The sequence below is a fragment of the Saimiri boliviensis genome, chromosome 7, assembly GCF_048565385.1.
Source record: "Saimiri boliviensis isolate mSaiBol1 chromosome 7, mSaiBol1.pri, whole genome shotgun sequence".
In the NCBI taxonomy this organism is placed as follows: Eukaryota; Metazoa; Chordata; class Mammalia; order Primates; family Cebidae; genus Saimiri; species Saimiri boliviensis.
The window spans coordinates 23,770,759-23,788,714 of NC_133455.1; the positions used below are offsets into that span (position 1 = coordinate 23,770,759).

The following is a 17,956-nucleotide window of genomic DNA, read 5'->3' on the forward strand; positions in this document are numbered from 1 at the left end:
GGCGCTCTGCGGGGCGGAAGTGGGGTGCGGACAGCGGAAGTTACTGCTCCGGCCCCGCCTCCGCCTCCGCCTCCGCCTCCGCCTCCGGTTGGCGTGAGCTGGGTGTTTCCTGCCTCTCTCAGTCTGGGTTTGGAGACTCCAGCGTCCTCCGACTTTTCATGGTAGGGAGGGCGGTACCCACCAACTGGGGGCTGCGGGCGGCCGAGGGAACTGAGCAGCGGCAGAGTATAAGGAGAAGGGACCTAGGGAAGGGGGTGCGGTGAGGGGCAGTAGCATTAGTGGAGAGGCATTTGGGGGATTGGATGGGGGAGAGGCTGGATGTGGGGGGAAGGGCTTTGGGCGGAGAATTAGGGGTGGGGGTATCCCTGGCAGTTAGGAATCTGGGAAGCGTATTTCGGCTTGGGGAGTAGAATACTGCATGTGTGTGCGTGAGGAAGGGGTGTCTCCAAGTGAGTCCTGAGTGCTGGTGGTAGATGGGGCTTGGTAACCGCGAGAACAAAGAGATATCATTGAAAATGAACATTTGGGTGGAAAACGAGGATTTGGAGGATTACGAAGGGGAATGGGCAGGTTATGAGGTGAGGTAGAATTTATTGGGGCGGAGCGGTTGGGGGTTTTGGAGGTTGTGGGTGGAGTAGCCGAATTTCCAGGAAATGGGGAAGGGGCTTCCAGCTGCGTCTGAATACACGTGCCAGTGGGGGAAGAAATCGAGGGAGCCCAGCAGGCGGTTGTGCGTTCAGTGCTTGGAATTCTGGGGAGAGATGCCAGGGGCCTGAGGTCAGGATACCTGCGCCATGGAGTCCAGCGCCTCAGCTGGCGCCTGGGTGCTTATCTGTAACTTCCATTGAGGCCAGAAGTGACCACGCAGAAGCAGCGGAGGATGTCTCAAGATCTGTCTCTCCGCTGTGAGGTTTGTCTGCTTGGGATCCTCAAGGGTTTGTTCCCTGAATAGTTCATTGTCCCTGGATATAGATGACTAAAGATTGGCCCAGATCTTCTTTCTGCTTGTTTGTTTGTCACGTCCCTGGAAAGTGCAGTCTTTAGGGAAAATCAGTCCCGATGATGCTGCTGAAGGAAAATCAGTTATCCTGTATCTGACTGACTAGTCTGCTCCATTTTGTGCAAAATAAGGACCAGCTGAGGGGAAGAAGGCAGCATAAACCAGTGGTTCTCAAACTGTGGTCCCACCAGCAGCAACACCTGGAAATTTGTTCAAAATGGCTGAATTTTCAAGCCCTATCACAGACTACTGAATCAGACATTCTTGGGGTGGAGCCCATCTATCTGTTTTAACAAGCCCTGCAAGGGATTAGAGTAATGATATCTTATTCTGTGTCATGAAAGGGGCATAAGAGTTGGGAGTCAGAGGGCTCTTATAGGTGTGATTCCTAGTTTTCTCCCCCTAAATAGTGGGGTTGATGATAAAACATCTTTCTTACTGGACCATTGAGAGAAATAGGCCAAGAGTTTGTATACTAAACACAGGACGAGAATGTCATTCGGTGGAACAGTTGCAGTTGGTGGTAGCTGTCTTATAAATAATGCTGCAATTATGTGACTGATGCGACTAAGTTTAATTGAAACGGAACAGCAGACTTTTCTGAGTTAGAGAAATGCCCTGAGTTTGGGAAGGTTTTATAACTGGCCTCAATACAATGTTTCTTAAACTTCTTTGCTGTAGGAATCCCCTGAGGTGATGCTTTGCCTCACATCTCTGACACTTCTTAGACAAAGCTGGTTAAACACCTTAGCTTAGGTGGCAGTGAGCCTTTGTCCCACGTCGGAATCCCCCGAAGAGTTTTTTAAGCACTAGTGACTCATCAGCCACGCCTCTGCGTCTCTGATTAATTGATACTGATTAATTGATCTGAAGTGTAGCCTAGACAAGCGTGCCTGTGTGCGTGTGTGTGTCGCTTCTGAGTCTCTGATTAATTGATACTGATTAATTGATCTGAAGTGTAGCCTAGACAGGCGTGCGTGTGTGTGTGTGTGTGTGTGTGTGTGTGAGAGAGAGAGAGAGAGAGAGAGAGAGAGAGAGAGAGAGAGAGACAGGATCTTCCTCTGTTACCCAGGCTGGAGAGTGCACTGGTGTGATCTTGGCTCACTAAAGCCTCAGCCAATCTTTTGGGACTATGGCTGTGTGCCACCACGCCCGGTTAAATTTTTTTTTGAGATGAGGTCTTAAGTTGCTGAGGCTGGTCTCAAAAGTTCTGGGCTCAAGCAATCCTCCTGCCTCAGTGCTGGGATTATGGGTGTGAGCCACTGTGCCTGGCCTAGTATTAGGGTTTTTAGGCACACTCAGGTGATTCTAATAGCCAGGGTTGGGAAACAGTGGCCCTAAAGTTTGAGAGATCCAAAGGAAACAACATAAGGACTAGATGCCAAATACTTTAACATTCATTCTGTGAGGGTTTTGAAGATTATGGCTTTAACACTATTTTACAAGTTAGAAAACTGAGACTTGGGTTAAATTGCTTAAATTTCAGGAAGGAAGTGGTGGAACTGATTGCAATCCAGGTTTGCCAGGACTATTCAGTTTTCCTTAACACACGCACACAAGACTTCTAGAAAGAAGCATATAGAAAACGGAGGGGTGGAGTCGGGCCAGGTGCGGTGGCTCACACCTATAATCCCAACACTTTCGGAGGCTGGATCATGAGGTCAGGAGTTCAAGACCAGACTGGCCAAGATGGTGAAACCCCATCTTTACTAAAAATACAAAAAATTAGCCAGGCGTGGTGGCATGCGCCTGTAATCCCAGTTACTTGGGAGGCTGAAGCGGAGAACTGCTTAAACTCGGAACGTAGAGGTTGCAGTGAGCCAAGATCATGCCAGGGCACTCCAGCCTGGAAGACAGAGCGAGACTTCATCTCAAGGAAAAAATAAAAGAAAATGTGGAGTCAGGAATTTGGTGCCTTTTTTCATACTGTTACTTGCCTGGGCCTCCTTCCCAGTCAATTATTTTCCCCTTCAGCTGCTTTTCATGTTTTCATGCATGCATACAGTTGCTTCCTGCTGTGGCTCTGAAGCTGTGAAGTGGGGGCTTGCTTTTGTTTATGGCGTTTGGGTTTGTTTTTATGTGTCAGGTTGGCAATTCACTGGGCCCAGACCAGGGAGTTAATGGTACCTTAAATAAGGGGTACAGTACTTTTTAGGACAGTGAGCTGGAATCTTAATGGGTTTTAACATCTCCTGGGGAAGTTTTTAAACGTTCTGCTGCCTAGGCCACATCCCAGACCAATTACATTGGAATTTTCATGGTAGGACCTAGGTGTCAGGAATTTTTAGCTCCCAGATGATTTCAATAGTCACCAATTGGAGAGCCACTGTTTAGAATCAGCAACATTATATTCAGGGGAGATGGAAAGGAGAGAAGAGAGATTGACCCATCTAACTGGAATAAACTTCTGATTGAATCAGATCCATAGCCAGTATCACAAGTATTCATCGCCTCTTTGTTTCACATAACCAATTTTGCTGTCTCCTGCCTCATCTCCCCAACATCATTAGTAATGAAATTAAACCTCTGAAATAAATCAAAAAGCAGCATCCTGGCTGGGTGTGGTGGCTCACACCTGTAATCGCAACACTTTAGGAAGCCGAGGAGGGTGAATCACCTGAGGTTGGGAGTTCAAGACCAGCCTGACCAACACAGAGAAACCCCCGTCTCTACTAAAAATTCAGAATTATCCAGGTGTGGTGGCACATGCCCGTAATCCCATGCCCTAAGGCAGGAGAATTGCTTGAACCTGGGAGACAGAGGTTGCAATGAGCTGAGATCACACCATTGCACTTTAGCCTGGGCAAGAAGAGCGAAACTCCATCTCAAAAAAGAAAAAGAAAAAAAAAAAAAAAAAAGGCAGGATCCCAGTCGCAACAGCAGGGAGTGTCCTCCCTAGAAAGGTTTGCTATAAGGGTGTATGCTTCACTGCTTCCGTTCACTGTAACTTGGGCTAAAGGACATGATCACTGCCAAAACTTTTCCCTCAGGGCCTCTCCTACTATCATGTTGACTGACCTTTGGAGGGAGTGGGTTTCAAAAAGATTCAGTGCTTTTGTTGCCTAATCTGAAGTCTCATTCTAGATCTGGATGGCTCCTGCCTTTATCTGTTAGTCTGTCATTAGAGCTGGAAACAATCTCCAAAGAGTGGAAGACTTCAGGAGCATTCCCAAATCATCATAACTTGAGTGTTCCCTGTCCAAGTGTTTTCTCGGAGCCAGGGAGCCCTGTGAGGGACGTGCGAGAGTTGGCCCTGGACACAGCTACTCAGTGGCAGGGCTGGGGCCTTTAAGCGCAGGTCTGACTCCAAACCCTTAGCCACACTTTACCTCACAACTTTTTTCAGGGCTTTTTGGACTCTTTAAAGAAGGGAGATGAGGCCGGTCTTTCTCAACTTACATGTCATAGCTCTAAATCTACTTGGCATGATGGGCTCTGGGCCAGCCACAACTTGCCTATGTCCTTCTCTGGCCCCGTCACTGACTCAACTCCTGGCTTGGAGAGTGACTGACCCTGTTGGGACTCTGGCATCCAAATGCACAAAGCGGAAATAACGGTAGCTGTCTTCCAGCATTGTTTGGATTTTTAAGGCATATGGTGATAGAAATTAAGTGGTGAAGGGACATTGAGGGGCTTTCTAGAGCCATGGAAATGTTCCAAGACAGCTTGATTGGAGTGGGGGGCTACACAAGTGCAAGTATTGACCAAAATACATCAAACTCTACATCTAAAATACACTTTATTATGTGCAAAGTATCTTTAAAAAGGTATTGGAAAGCCCAAACTAAGTACAGTCATGCACCACATAATCACAGATTGGTGACAGACTGTATATGTAACAGTGCCGTAAGAGGATAATGGAACTGAAAACTTCCTATAGCCCAGTGGTATGGTAGCTGTGACTTCACTTGTAGCACAGCAGGCAGTGTGTTCATGGTAATGCTGGTGTAAACAGAACTGCTTCACTGCCAGTCGCTGCCTATTAGTGTGAGGTCTCTGGGGACTGATTTCAGTAAATAATAGTCGATAATAGTAATAAACTTGATATATTACTGGTTAGTGTATTTACGCCTCATGGTTATTTTAGAATATTTGCCTTCTAGTTGCTTTTTTTTTTTTTTTAAAGTAAAAACTGTAAAACAGCCTCAGGTGCTTCTGGAGATGTTCCAGAAGAAGACATTGTTATGGGAGATGACAATACATGCGTGTTACTGTCCCGGAAGACCTTCTAATGGGACAGACTAATGTGGAAGACAGTGATACTGATCATCCTGACCCTGTGTAGACCGGGCTAATGTGTGTGGATGTTGTAGTTTTGAACAAAAAGTTTCAAAAGTAAAAAAGAAATTAAAAATAGAAAAATGCTTATAGGCTAAGGATATAAAGAAAAAGTATTTTTGTACAGCTGTACAATATGTGTTTTAAGCTGTGTAATTACAAGAGTCCAAAATTTTTAAAAAATTAAGTTTTTAAAGTAAAAAGTTATAGTAAGCAAAGGTTAACTTATTCTGGAAAGAAAAAACGTTTAAATAACTGTAGTGTGGCCTCCCTGTGCAGCGTTTCCACAGTAGTGTGCAGTGATGCCCTAGGCCTTCACCTTCACTCACTGCTCGCTCACCCAGAGCAATTTCCAGGCCCACATGCTGCATTTATGGTAAGTGTCCTATGCAAGTATGCCATTCAAAAAAATCCCTCACATCATATTTTTACTGTACTTGTTTATGTTTAGATACACAAATGATGTATGACTTCACATGAAGTATACTTTATGTACTTTTTTGTCTGTTTCTTGGTAGGTGCCTTATAAAATGCTAGAGCATTTCCCATAATAAACTTTTACTATATAAAATTAGATCTGAAAGGGGTGCTTAAAAAGTACTTCCATTCTGGGGGAAATTTCCTTAACACACACCCTCACCCATGACAGTAAGCCTTTTTTCTCCCCCTTCAAGGTCTTCAGTTTTGGAAATGGTATTTCAATAAACTAATCCTGTCATCCCATGGACAAAGGATTTTTCTGAGGGAGGTGGCTGGTCATAACTGTTAGTGTGAGGTCTCTGGGGACTGATTTCAGAGGGCAGCTGGAAGGGAGGGGCAACCCCTTCCTCTGGGCCCCTTTTATGTTTGGCATCAGGCAGCAGAGAACCCAGGTGAGCTAAGCCTGAGCTTTCGAAAATATACTTTGTTGTGACTTTCTTGATGAAAAAGGAACTGTTTCTTGAGAAAACATGCCTTTCCAGGAGGCCATTCTTTATGTTTCACTCTGCAAGGCCCTGATGTGGCAGGTGATATCCAGGACAGTCCTGGTGGCCATGGAGGTGGGGAGAGTTGACCAGAAGAGTTGGTTAGCCTTGAATTGAATATTGTCTGCAGCTGTCTCATTGCCTCTGCTGTTGTGGGCTGCCACCCTTTACTCCCCATCCCATTTACAAAAATCACACTTGTGTTTTATCAGGTATAATCATAGTACACATTCATGATAGAAAATCTGGAAAAGCTAGAAAGGCATAAAGAGTTTGAAAGCAATTCCTTTTCAGTTTCAGGGAATAGTTCAAAAAAGTTGTGTGCTGTCAGTGCACTGCAGCCAAAAACCGCAAGGAGCATACCTGTAGTCAAACAACGTTGGGTTTATTTCCTGGTTGCATTGAGGGAGACCTGGGGACGTCTCAGAGAAGCGCTCTGGGCTTGTGTTGGGTGATTTGAGAGAGTTCAGAGAAGTGGGGCTTTGCCAAGGCAGGCGGATCACTTGAGGTCAGGAGGTTGCGACCAGCCTAGCCAACATGGCAGTGTGGCTGGGAAGCCGGGCTAATTCTATGATTGGGTCTCAGTGATTCCTGTCCTGAAAGCAGGAAGAAAGGGCGGAGGCTAAACCTCTAATTGGTAAAGCAGCAGCTGCAACTCATATTAGCCAGGATGGGGGATCTTTGGTCATTTTTGCATTTTGGATAATGTTTATGTTTTTGTCTGTGTTCAGACATGACTGAATGGTCTTGTTTTTGTCTCGTTGCAAGGTCACAGAGTGGCCTTGTCTGATGGTGATGCGCTGTGAAAAATGGGTGATGTGTAATGGGAACGGTAAGGCCAGCTGTGGGGGCCTGGCCAGGCCGGCTCCTAGCTGTCAGGGCTGCCTCTCTGTCTCTGTGCCATGCCCCAGATTCCACAATGATTCTGCCCACCCTTACATATCTCTAGCTCTACAATTTTACCTGTTCATTTCAGACATATTTTCTGAGTGCCTATGTGCCAGATACCAGTCTCAGTTTCCAGACCTGCCTAAATCTGCCGCCGTGTCCATTTCTTTGAGATGTACCAGAGAGTCGGCCATGGTGTCAGGGAGATTGCAGTGGGATCTTGCTCTTTTGGGCAGCACTAGTCTAGGAGGTCTAATTTTGCAAAAACTTGGTTCCAAAAGTTTCCGTGTCTGTTGTTTAGTCCTCAGAAACACCTTCTTCCCACAGGAAGTGATAGGAGTGTGAGCTGGAATCCCATTCAACTTCATAAAAGCTTATTTCATCTGTGATGCAGCTGAAAGATGGCACTTTTAGCTAGCTATTCAGTGGTACATGGCAATAAGGAAACGTAAAGAGACCTGGGCAGTGCATTAGGCTGTTCTAGGGTGCAGCCAGGGTGTTCATTTGTATAGGTGCTAGGCAGAATGGAAGTGCTTATAACACAAGGGTAGTGGCAAACTTGTGCCTGCCTTCAGGGTCAGCAGGTGAGGTCAGCGTATGAGGCTATCTTGGTGGGGTTAGGGACACGCTAGGGGATGCATGGCCCTCTCTAGGGATCATTCAGTACCCCAGCTCCCACCAGTTGTTGCCTTACTAGTCCAGTTGACCTCTGATTCTAATAGAAGCCAAATGTCCAGAATTTTCTGTGAGTGTTCCTTAGTTGTCCACATTGGAAGCAAACTTTTCAATGTTGTGTATGCATGGCTTAAGCAAAACACATCTGGAGGCCAGGTGGAGTCCACAGGCTGAAAGTAGTCAGCCAGGCCTGATGTCCTGACCCTGTGTCCTCTCCACCGGCAGGAAGAGATGTCAGGAGAAAGTGTGGTGAGCTCAGCGGTGCCAGCAGCTGCCACCCGCACCACCTCCTTCAAGGGCACAAGCCCCAGCTCCAAATACGTGAAGCTGAACGTGGGTGGAGCCCTCTACTATACCACCATGCAGACGCTGACCAAGCAGGACACCATGCTGAAGGCCATGTTCAGTGGGCGCATGGAAGTGCTCACTGATAGTGAAGGTAAGCTAACCCGCCACGCTCCTCATTTAGTATCTGGTGATCCTAACCAAGTGGCTGAACCTTTTGGTCTCATTTTCCTCCTCTGGTGAAATGGGCACGACAGTACCTCCTCATGGGGTCATTGGCACATAGTATTCATCCATATGTGGTCGGTGCATATATATATATACACACACATACCTACACACACATTTTTCTTTCTCTTGTGGAAAGTCACGTTAGTAAAAGGCAAAGAATTGTTTAGAGGGGTCTTGTCATAACTACTTCCTACCCACCTGGAATGATCAAAGAGCCCCCAGCATCGGCGCTCCATCCCTATCTGGCTGGGTTTATGGGCAGGTCACATGAGGTTTAAAAATAGTTCTGTCCTTCATTCCTTGGCCTGAAATTGCTTAAGACCAGGCCAGGGCACAGCCTGGCTTGACCTTGACCCTGCCTTCCTGCTTCTAAGACTGGCCTGTGCTGCCGCCCCACCTTTCTGGGAACATTGACTTGGGAGGGTGGCTCAGTGTTCACATAAGCGGGTGGGACCGAGGGACCTAAGCATGGTGTCCCGCAGTTCATCTCTGATCCTAAGAGGGCCGAAGCTTGGTCTGCCCACTGGTGAGGGTGTTTTTCTCTGTGTCCTAGGGAAGGCCAGGTTGTGGGGCTGGAGGTTCCGCTTCCTGTCAACTCCGGTTTCCGGTCAGGCAGCAGTGAACTGAGGTTGGAGCCCCAGGGCTGCCATCTCACACTTAGCTTTTGATGACTGGGAGGATCCCCTTGGCTGTGCCACACCCCACATTGCCGGAGAGTGTGTGTGGAAATCAAGACAATAGCACCCCAAGCTGCCGGAGGAACCAGATGTTAATCTGAGAACCAGGATTGTTGTGGTTTTTCTTGTACCCCACCCAATCTCTGGAGGGGCTCAGGAAAGGCCGCCGAGTTGCTTTGAAAGTTGAGTGGAAGCCTCTTCTCCAAAGCCTCAGCTTGGTGGCCTGATGCTGTATCAAAAAAGAAATGGACTCCTCTGTCCCCCTGTCCCTGACTGGACAGAGCATGGAGTGGTACCAGCAGGACTGCTCACCTTCTAAATGCCTGCTACGCGATGTTTTTTGCCTAGTGCTGCCTGGAAAACGCTTCTCAGGGGACACAGTGTCATTTTGACACTGCACACTGGCTTGTTTTATGTAATTGGAGCTCAGCCCTTGCTTCATACCATTATAAAAAGCTCTTAGTATGGCATTTTTCCTTCCTTCCCTCCTTCCTTCCTTCCTTCCTTCCTTCCTTCCCTCCTTCCTTCCTTCTTTCCTTCCTTCTTTCCTCCCTTCCTTCCCTTCCTTCCTTCCTCCCTCCCTTCCTTCCTCCCTTCCCTCCCTTCCCTCCTTTCCTTCCCTCCCTCCCTCCCCCCCCCTCCCTCCCTCCCCCAGACTGAACTGCAGTGGTGCCATCAGAGCTCTGCAGCCTCCACCTCCTGGGCTTGAGCAGTCCTCCCACCTTAGTCTCCTGTGTAGCTAGGACTACAGGCATGCACTACCAAACCCAGCTATTTTTTAGAATTTTGTGGAGATGGGGCCTCACTATGTTGCCCAGGCTGGTCTTGAACTCCTGGGCTCAAGCCATCCTCCCACCTCAGCCTCCCAAAGTGCTGGGATTACAGGCGTGAGCCACCATATGCAGCTAATAGGTATGGTTTCATTTAATCCTCACCAGAATGCTTTGAGGGGTGAATACTATTGTTACCATTCCAAGTGAGGAGTCCCCATCTCAGGGGTGAAATGTTTTTTCAAAAGGTGGTGGGACTAGAAAAGATGAAGCTGCTGAACCCAGGACTTGCCAGCTCTTACTGTCTGCTGTCCACGGCTAGATGTGGGCCTGGCCCCAGGCCAGATTGTTCGACTGTGGCATCCTTACGGTTTAACAGCTGGCTTTGTGCCGAAGCCCTCTGGTGGGGGCGCTCGTGAAGGCCTGGGCCGGTAGGCTGGGTATCGGGCCTTCCAGCCATTGTCTGTGCCTGGCTGAGCAATCCTATTGGTCCTCGGAGAGAGAACTGCACAGCCTGACCGATGGCCTACGTGTTGCCTCAGATGCACCCTTGGGTCTACAAATTGGGATAGACTCCCTGCATCTTGCAGCTCCACCCTGGCCTGTGGGCAGGAAGCCTGTCAGCTGCAATGAAGTTTGCTGCAAATAGGCAGAAATGCCAAGTGCAGCTCAGCCCGGTAGTGAATCCAGAAGTACAGCTTGCTGGATAAAGGACAGGGGCTTTGAAGGTCCTGAACAGTGGAGGCTTCATGTTGCCGAAGAAAGCGATTGCTTCAGGAAGGGGACCTGGCATCCCGCATGGGGGGAATAGTCTACTTTTTGCTCGGGGCTCTGCTACCTGTTTGAGTTTTGTACTGTGTGCAAGTAATCCCTAAACCAAGAATTTGGGTGTTGATGTTAGTCAGACCTGGGTTCGAGTCCTGACTTGAGTCCTGACTGTGGCCGTGGCTCTGCTGCAGGGTCACAGTCACAGCCGACATTTATGGAGTTCTGTCTACGTGTTGTGCTAATTTTGGCCCATTTGACATTTACTGATAATGTAACATGGGACAAGTGGCTTTTTCTCTGAACCTCTTTCCTCCTTCCCCAGTGGGGAACGATAACACTTGGCAGAGTTGGGGATTGAGTGAGGACATTGGAAAGCACTTGCCACAGGGCCTGAGATGTTGGGAGAACTCAGTAAATGGGAAGTGTTAATGATGGCTTCCTTCCGAGTCTAAATGTTGAGGGGATGAGTGCAGCTGAGGAGCTGCAGAGAAGCAGGTCTTAGCAGCATGCAGGGAGAGGCCGCCCGCTTGGCCTTCAGGGATGAGCGCCCCACAGTTCCACACTACCACCATGCGATGGCTTTTCTGAGAAGGCGAGGATGCTGCGGCAGTGAGCAGGACTTTCCCAGACTCTTTCCAGAAAGGCTCAGTTCCCACTGTACTTGAATTTTCACCTGACTCCTGGTCAGCATCACCTTTGGTCCCGGATTTAGGTAGCACCTTTCACAGTGGATTCTGTTCAGCGTTTGCCTGTAGTGGTCTGTTTCATCCCTGTTGCTTAGTATAATACTTCCCCCTGTTGTATGTTTTCTAATGTCTCGCTAATGTGTTTTGGAATTAGGGAGTATGCACACTAGATTGAAGAGTCATTCATTTTATGATCGTACACTCCCCTAGAACACTGAGGAGTCCAGTCTGATCCCTGGGAAAACTGCAGTTACTGAGGGTTTCCCTGAGATCTCCAGCCCTTCTACCTTACATGACAAGACTCTTTTGTAAAATTCTGAAGCACCTGAGAGCTTTTAAATTGTGAATAATATAACAAACTCACCTGTGCCACCGTGCTCAGCCCAGGCATAAAGTGTGACCTGTACCTGTGGGGCCCCTTTGTACCTTCTCTGTTTGCTTCTCTCCCTTCCAAAGGTAAGCATTCGGGGTCACTAGGTGGATCTCAAGCTTGGCTACAGAGTGAGTCACCTGAGGAGGTCAGTACTGGTGCCTGGGTCCCAGCCAGGGTGTGGCCCGGCAGCAGGATTTTGAAGAGCTCTCCTGGTGATTCTAGCGCGCAGCCAGCGTTGAGAACCACAGGTGTCGATCTTTCCAGGTATTGCTTTTACTACAGCTGTGCATGTCCCTAAATAAGGCGCTGCTGGTGTGTTTTTAAACGTGATGTAAATAGTGCTGCACAGTTTGTATCTGTTTTGCTTTGGGATCAATCTACGTAGCATGATGCTTGTGAGATCAATCCACAACTAAATAGCTCTCATTAGGAGCTTTCCCGGTGGTAGAGTTGCCATTCTAGAAGCATACAACTGCTGCCGGAGCCATCGTCTGTTGATCACGAAGAGGGTTTGCGGCATTCACCGTTAGGAATGCCAGCGTCCTGGAACACTTTCCCCGTGTGTGGGAGTTTCTCTGTGCAGTGCTGCCCAACCTTTGCCACATCCTGGCGCATGTAGACAATCATATTTTCGCTTTGGCAAATGAGGGGGCTTCAGACTATCTAGACGCCCCCCAGCCATCTCAGGGGCTACGGCTTTATGATCTTACCCACTGTTGGGAGCTCGGCCCTAGAGTTTATTCCCAGGAAGGGAATTGGGGGCAGCATCTTCTGCTTCATTAGGGTCCCTTCTAGAGTGGTTATGGCAACTTCTACTCCCCACAGAAGTCTGGATTTTTGCCAACCCTTGATACTGTCCAGCCTTTTAATTACTTAATCACAAATCTGGTGAGTATGATACGGTACCTTGTTTTATTCAGGATTTCCTCATTTCTGGTATGTTGAGCATGTTTTTATGTTTATTGGTCTTTTGGGTTTAATCTTTTAACTGCTTGATTGCATCTTTTCTTATTACTTTGTGTAAGTTCATATTCTGGATCCTATTTCTTTGGGGTCCACTGTTGCAAATAGCTTCTCTCAGTCTGACTTGTCTAAGGGTTTTTAATGGGGCTTTTTGATACCTCAGAGTCCTCAGTGATGCCCAACCAATGGGTGATGTTTTGGGACCTTTAGCAATGTCCAGAGACATTTTTGGTTGTCCCATCTTGGGGGTGGGGTTTTCCTGGCATCGAGTAAGTAGAGGCCAGGGATGCTGCTAAATACCCTACAGTGTACAGGGCAGCCTCCCAAACTAAGAATGATCTGGTCCAAAATGTCAAAGTGCGCAGGTTGGAGACCCTGCCCTAGGGATTCTGATTCAGGAATGAGGCCAAGTTCTAGAATCTGAATTTTTCACAGATAACCTTGGGTAGCATTTATGATCAAGGATGTTTGGGAATCACAAAAATATAGAGAAGAAATACCTTAGTATGGCAAGGAGAGGTCAGTGAAGGTTCCCTGGAGGGGCTGGGAGAGGGGAAAGAAGAGGTCAGACATTCTGGGAGAGAGGAAGCACGTGGTATGCTCAGGGGGCAGGGAGGAGGGGAGCTTAGTGGCCCAGTCCCCCTGACGCCCAGAGCAGCCGTCTCCCTTGGTTCCCTGAAAGCAGCACTGATTCCATCCTGGGGGCTGGAACTTGCTGCCTCTGGATGCTGCTGCTCTGCTTCCAGCAATCATGATGAGACATGAGTTTGTTAAAGACCCATAGCTGCTTTTAAGGGCTGTTGGTAGACCCAGCATTGTGCTGCTGTGTGCCTTCAGTACATTCTTTCATCATATTTTTGTGTCAACCCTGTGAGATCGTTTGTAGAAGAGAAAACTGTTAGAGGTTAAACGAAGCATCACTGTCATCCAGCAAGAAGGTCTGAGAGCTGGGTTTCCAACACCTAACTGCTGTGTTGTGTTGTGCTGTGCTGTACTGAGGACGTCCTGGAGCCCAAGTCCAGCACCGCCCAGTGTGGTCCCGGTCAGTTCTGCTCTCCAGCCCTGCCTAATGGGTCGTGGGATCCCAGGCTGCCGTGACTTGGACAGCCTTCCTAAATAGCTCTCGAGCACCATGGCAGCAGGCGGGAGACCCCCCACATGCAAGGAGCTGTGTGACTTCCATTTGCCTTTCTATGTGCTAGGCATTTGAGCTGATTTTCAAAGGCATCACTTCCTGCTTTGAAAGCAACCACAGTATCTTAGAGTCAAAACGCTAACTTGAAATCTCCTGGAGAGTGTGCCTGGCTCCTTTGCCCTTATTTGTCCAAAGTATGATTCCTTCACCACAAGCATTTCCTGACAGCATTCTTGAGCCGGAGCCCAGTGTCACGGTCCGCCTGTTCATTTATGGGAACTCTGGACTGTCACTTGGATAATTGATTTCAGGGCCCTGGGCCTTCCTAAGCAGCTGAGTTCTGCAGGCATCAAAGGCAGAACGTGGACGTTTCCTTCCCTGCACAGCTGAGTTGAATTCTATTTATCTTATTTATCTTTTTCAGTTTGGGCGGAAGGAGTTTTCCTGTGAGTTTCTTACTTTTTCTTTGTGGTCTAGTCCTGCCGCCTCTGCTTGGGAATGGCACTGAACCTCTCTGAGCCTCTGTTTTTATCTGTGGAAAATGCAAGGAATGAGCCCACCTCAAAAAAGAGCTAGTGGAAAGATGATACAGTCTTTCCATGCCTTGTCTGCCTCTGAGAAAAAAGTACTTAGTGCAGGTAGCACAGAGGCCTCAAGCCTGCAGGCCCAGCTCAGCTGCAGGTGTGTTTTGTTTGCCTTGTGGTGGGTTGATGACAGTTTTGTTTTGTTTTAATTAGTTTGCCATCCTTTAAAAATCAGGGATTCACAGAAAAATCTGGATTTCTGGTATTGCATGGAACGTCAGAGCTCACAGCTCTTGGGCCCACATTCCTGCCTGGACTCTCTTGGCTGGAGTGGGCAGAGCCCGCCCCTCTTGGGGGCAGGACAAATGCTGTCTTGTCAACCCTGGCCTCAGCCCCACCCAGCTGTACTCCTTTATGCTGCTTGCGGGCCCTGTAGGCATCTGGGTTGTATAAGATATTGATCCATATTTTGTTGTCTCAGATAACAGAAAGGAGTGGGGTGGGATCACATCTGGAGGTCACTGTCAGAGTGATGTGGTTTACCAGGCCTGGGAAGGCCGCTTTCTTCCCTGAAACCAGAACTTGACTCAGGGCTACACATTTGTATTGCATTTTCCCCCATTGGGATAGTCTTCCCACCTGCTCAGGAAATCATAACGGTGTGGAAGTAGGAAGTGGAAGGTGCTGGAGGGCAGAGACCGTTCCTTTAACAAAAGGCCCAGGAACTTTAGGCTGACCAGTTTCATCAGTAAACTTTCCTGGCAATTGATGCAAAGAATACCAAACAGTGCCCTAAAACCATGAGAGGGCACTTGGCAGGGACTGCATTTGCCAGGTAAGGGGTAGGGGAAAGTGGGCAGACTTAGGACTCCGGAGTGTGAAAAAGATGCATTTGCTGCTCTTGACTTTTGCTGGCCTCTGCCGCGGATCCAAGGCCCAGGCTGAGTAGGACTTGGAGCAGGGCACAGCCTTGTTAGGAGTGGAAATGTTGGCCCTTTTCCCAAAGTGGGGAGGAAAGTGGGGGCATAAAGCAACTGATTCCTGTCAAAGCCTCTCCGCGGCCCTGCACGTTGGCGTTTTCCACCTGTAATGTGGGGCAGGGGCCTTGGTGATGCCCCTTGCCTGAGGTCGCCCTGCTTGTCAGGAAGGCCTCGCCTTCACCCTCTCATCTGTCTGGCTTCTTTTCAGAGCTTCACATTTGCTATTGGGAGATGCTTGGTCTTTGCCCCATTTCCTGCCTTCCTTTCTGGTACCTCCTCCTTCCAGGCTCTGGTTCTGTCTTCTCCTCCAAATACCACTCCTGGAGACCCTGCATGTCAGTCTAGGAGTTCTGAAAACTCTCAGGATCTCTAGTGGAGGAATGTCGGCTCGGTGACAAGATTTGAAAGGACATTGAGCCAGCAGAGTAGGGAGTCTTCCTGGCCTCAGCCCCAAGAGTGTTTCACGGTGCCTGGATTTGGTCAGCAGTTGGGACTCTTTTCCATATCTTTTTTAAAATTTTTAATTTTTTTAGTTGAGGTATCACAGCAACCTTTTCTGTATCTAAGAAAAGCCAGTTCTGTCTCCCTATGTTGACCAAGCTGCTTGAGGGTGGGGTCTGTCTTGGTCATTCACTAGCCACTGAGTGCTTGCTGCAGGAAGTTGTGGGATGGGACTTCCTGTGATGGTGCTGGTTAATGTCTGGGGCTCAGCCTTGGGAGCCAGAGGTCACAGTCTGCGAGGGTGAGACTGTGCTTTCTTAGAAATGGCTCTGTTATGTGACATCTGAAGGAAGCTTTGTAGAAAGAGGAAGTAGATTTTTTTTTACCCAAAAGGCTTTCTCTTATCCTTGGGATGTGGTCATTTGGACCTATTTTACCCAGGCGTGGTACATGAGGCCCCTCTTGGATATCCTTGTCTAAGGGGTATTTGAGGGTACTTCCGAAGTGTACTAATGGCCCTCCGGAGTCGAGATGTCCAACAGAGCCTATGACCAAGGTCACCTGGGGTTGTGATTGTGTCCCGCCAGCAAGACCTGGAGGCTGTGGGGGTGCCCAGTCAGCCCTTAGTGGGCAGGTAGGCAGGTGGGGCTGCCATTCTCCAGGCAGTCCCGCTCTCCACTGGGGGTTAGAGGGAGCCAAGAGACACCCCAGCCCTGCTCAGTGCCTCCTACGAGAGGAGGGCCCGTGTAACCAGCCCCTGCCTCCTCCTCCCCCTGCAGGCTGGATCCTCATTGACCGCTGTGGGAAGCACTTTGGTACGATACTCAACTACCTTCGAGACGGGGCAGTGCCTTTACCCGAGAGCCGCCGGGAGATCGAGGAGCTGCTAGCAGAAGCCAAGTACTACCTGGTCCAAGGCCTGGTGGAAGAGTGCCAGGCAGCCCTACAAGTAGGCATCACCCTTTCTGCCCATACGGGTGGAGAGGCACCAAGTCTACCTGCCTTCCTCATTTTCCCTCCCTACAAAATGGGGACGGTTTCTGTCTGAGATGTTGCAAGTCAATGAGTTTGCCCTGGAGTGTCTCGCCTTCATTCAGAGTGACCCGACAGGCCTCCCTGGAACACGTGGGCCTCCTAACTACTCTCACCCCTTGAAGTCCCCATGGTATTGCATCTTCTCATGTGTACATCTCAACCCTTCAGAAGCAAACTCCAGGGGTAAAACTTGGTCAGTGCTCGGGACCAATCTTAGGGCTTACTCTAGTCCCACAAGTCATTGTTGGAAGCTCGGCATAATCTCTACAGACAGACACCCCTCACTCCTTAGCTGGACCGAGCAGGACCATGGAGGTCAGGTCTGGTGACATAAAATCCCACAAAACCAAAATGCTTCTAGGCGTAGCCAACACCCTTTTATTTCAAACAAAGTTACAACCTGGCAGAGCATCAGAAGTGTCCCTTTGGGTGTGGTAGGAATCTGGTCTGTGTGCATGAGGCCCTTGCTGTGTCTGGCCCCGCACCGGACCAGTCCCCACAATGCTGCAATCACCTCTGCTCTGAGAGTCTGAACTCGCTGTAGCTCAAACTGAATGTTGCAGCATTTACTTTTTTATCGGTATTACATTGTTAAAAGTGATGCACAGGCATCCTTTAAGAAGTCAAATAGTGCTGCAAGGTTAACATCAAAAACACCACCATACTCCTCCTACTCCTTCAGGCCTGCAGTGACCTCTGTGAATTCGTTCAGCAGTTTTTTCTGTGCATAATTAACCTGTGCTGCTTTTTATTGAATTCTCAGTTTTTGAGATTAGCTACTGGCATGACTATAGGAAACTAGAATTTAGCTCACACACTGCCCCCACCTCCACCCCCACCAAGCTTAGGCATACAGATTCCTTCTCCCGTTCCCCCAACACAGTTCATCACAGTTTTGGTTAAATTCAGAGTTTACATCATGATGTGTAACTATGGCTGACAGTTAAGCCACAGAGACTACAATGATTATTTTCTTTCTTTGGTAACTTAAGTGTGCCAGAGTTTTATTTGCTTGGTTTTCTAAGTGTATGTTCCGACTTCAGCCCCACGTTCTCAGCAGTCCAGCAGTCGCATACTGCTGTGTGCAGACACAGCAGGGGTGCCGTTTCATCTTCATCTTGGAGACATCCCCCTGCGTTCCCTTTCTGTTAGTCTGAGGTTAGACCTCCAGGACTGACCACCTAATTCTTTCCTCTTAGTGTCTCTGGCTTCATCCTTTTTTTCTGCTTTTTCAGGAATTTTATTTTTCACCTTCATTTTTATTTCTGCTCTCTTCTTTCTC

General features: G+C 48.4%; 2 protein-coding genes across 3 annotated transcripts in view; both read left to right on the top strand.

Annotated features, from left to right (window-relative positions):
- The window catches only part of MMAB (metabolism of cobalamin associated B), a 103,559-nt gene extending 95,551 nt beyond the window's left edge, over positions 1-8,008 (top strand). The window contains exon 10 of the transcript XR_012518342.1: positions 1,972-8,008. The gene's annotated coding sequence lies outside the window, so the exon portion shown is untranslated. The remainder of the gene's footprint in view (positions 1-1,971) is intronic.
- The window catches only part of KCTD10 (potassium channel tetramerization domain containing 10), a 29,628-nt gene continuing 11,751 nt past the window's right edge, over positions 80-17,956 (top strand). For both annotated transcript variants that reach the window (XM_010342894.3, XM_003932274.4), the window contains exons 1-3: positions 80-161; positions 8,032-8,245; positions 16,419-16,588. In XM_010342894.3, the coding sequence (XP_010341196.2) occupies positions 159-161; positions 8,032-8,245; positions 16,419-16,588 (387 nt within the window). In that variant the 5' untranslated portion in view covers positions 80-158. The remainder of the gene's footprint in view (positions 162-8,031; positions 8,246-16,418; positions 16,589-17,956) is intronic.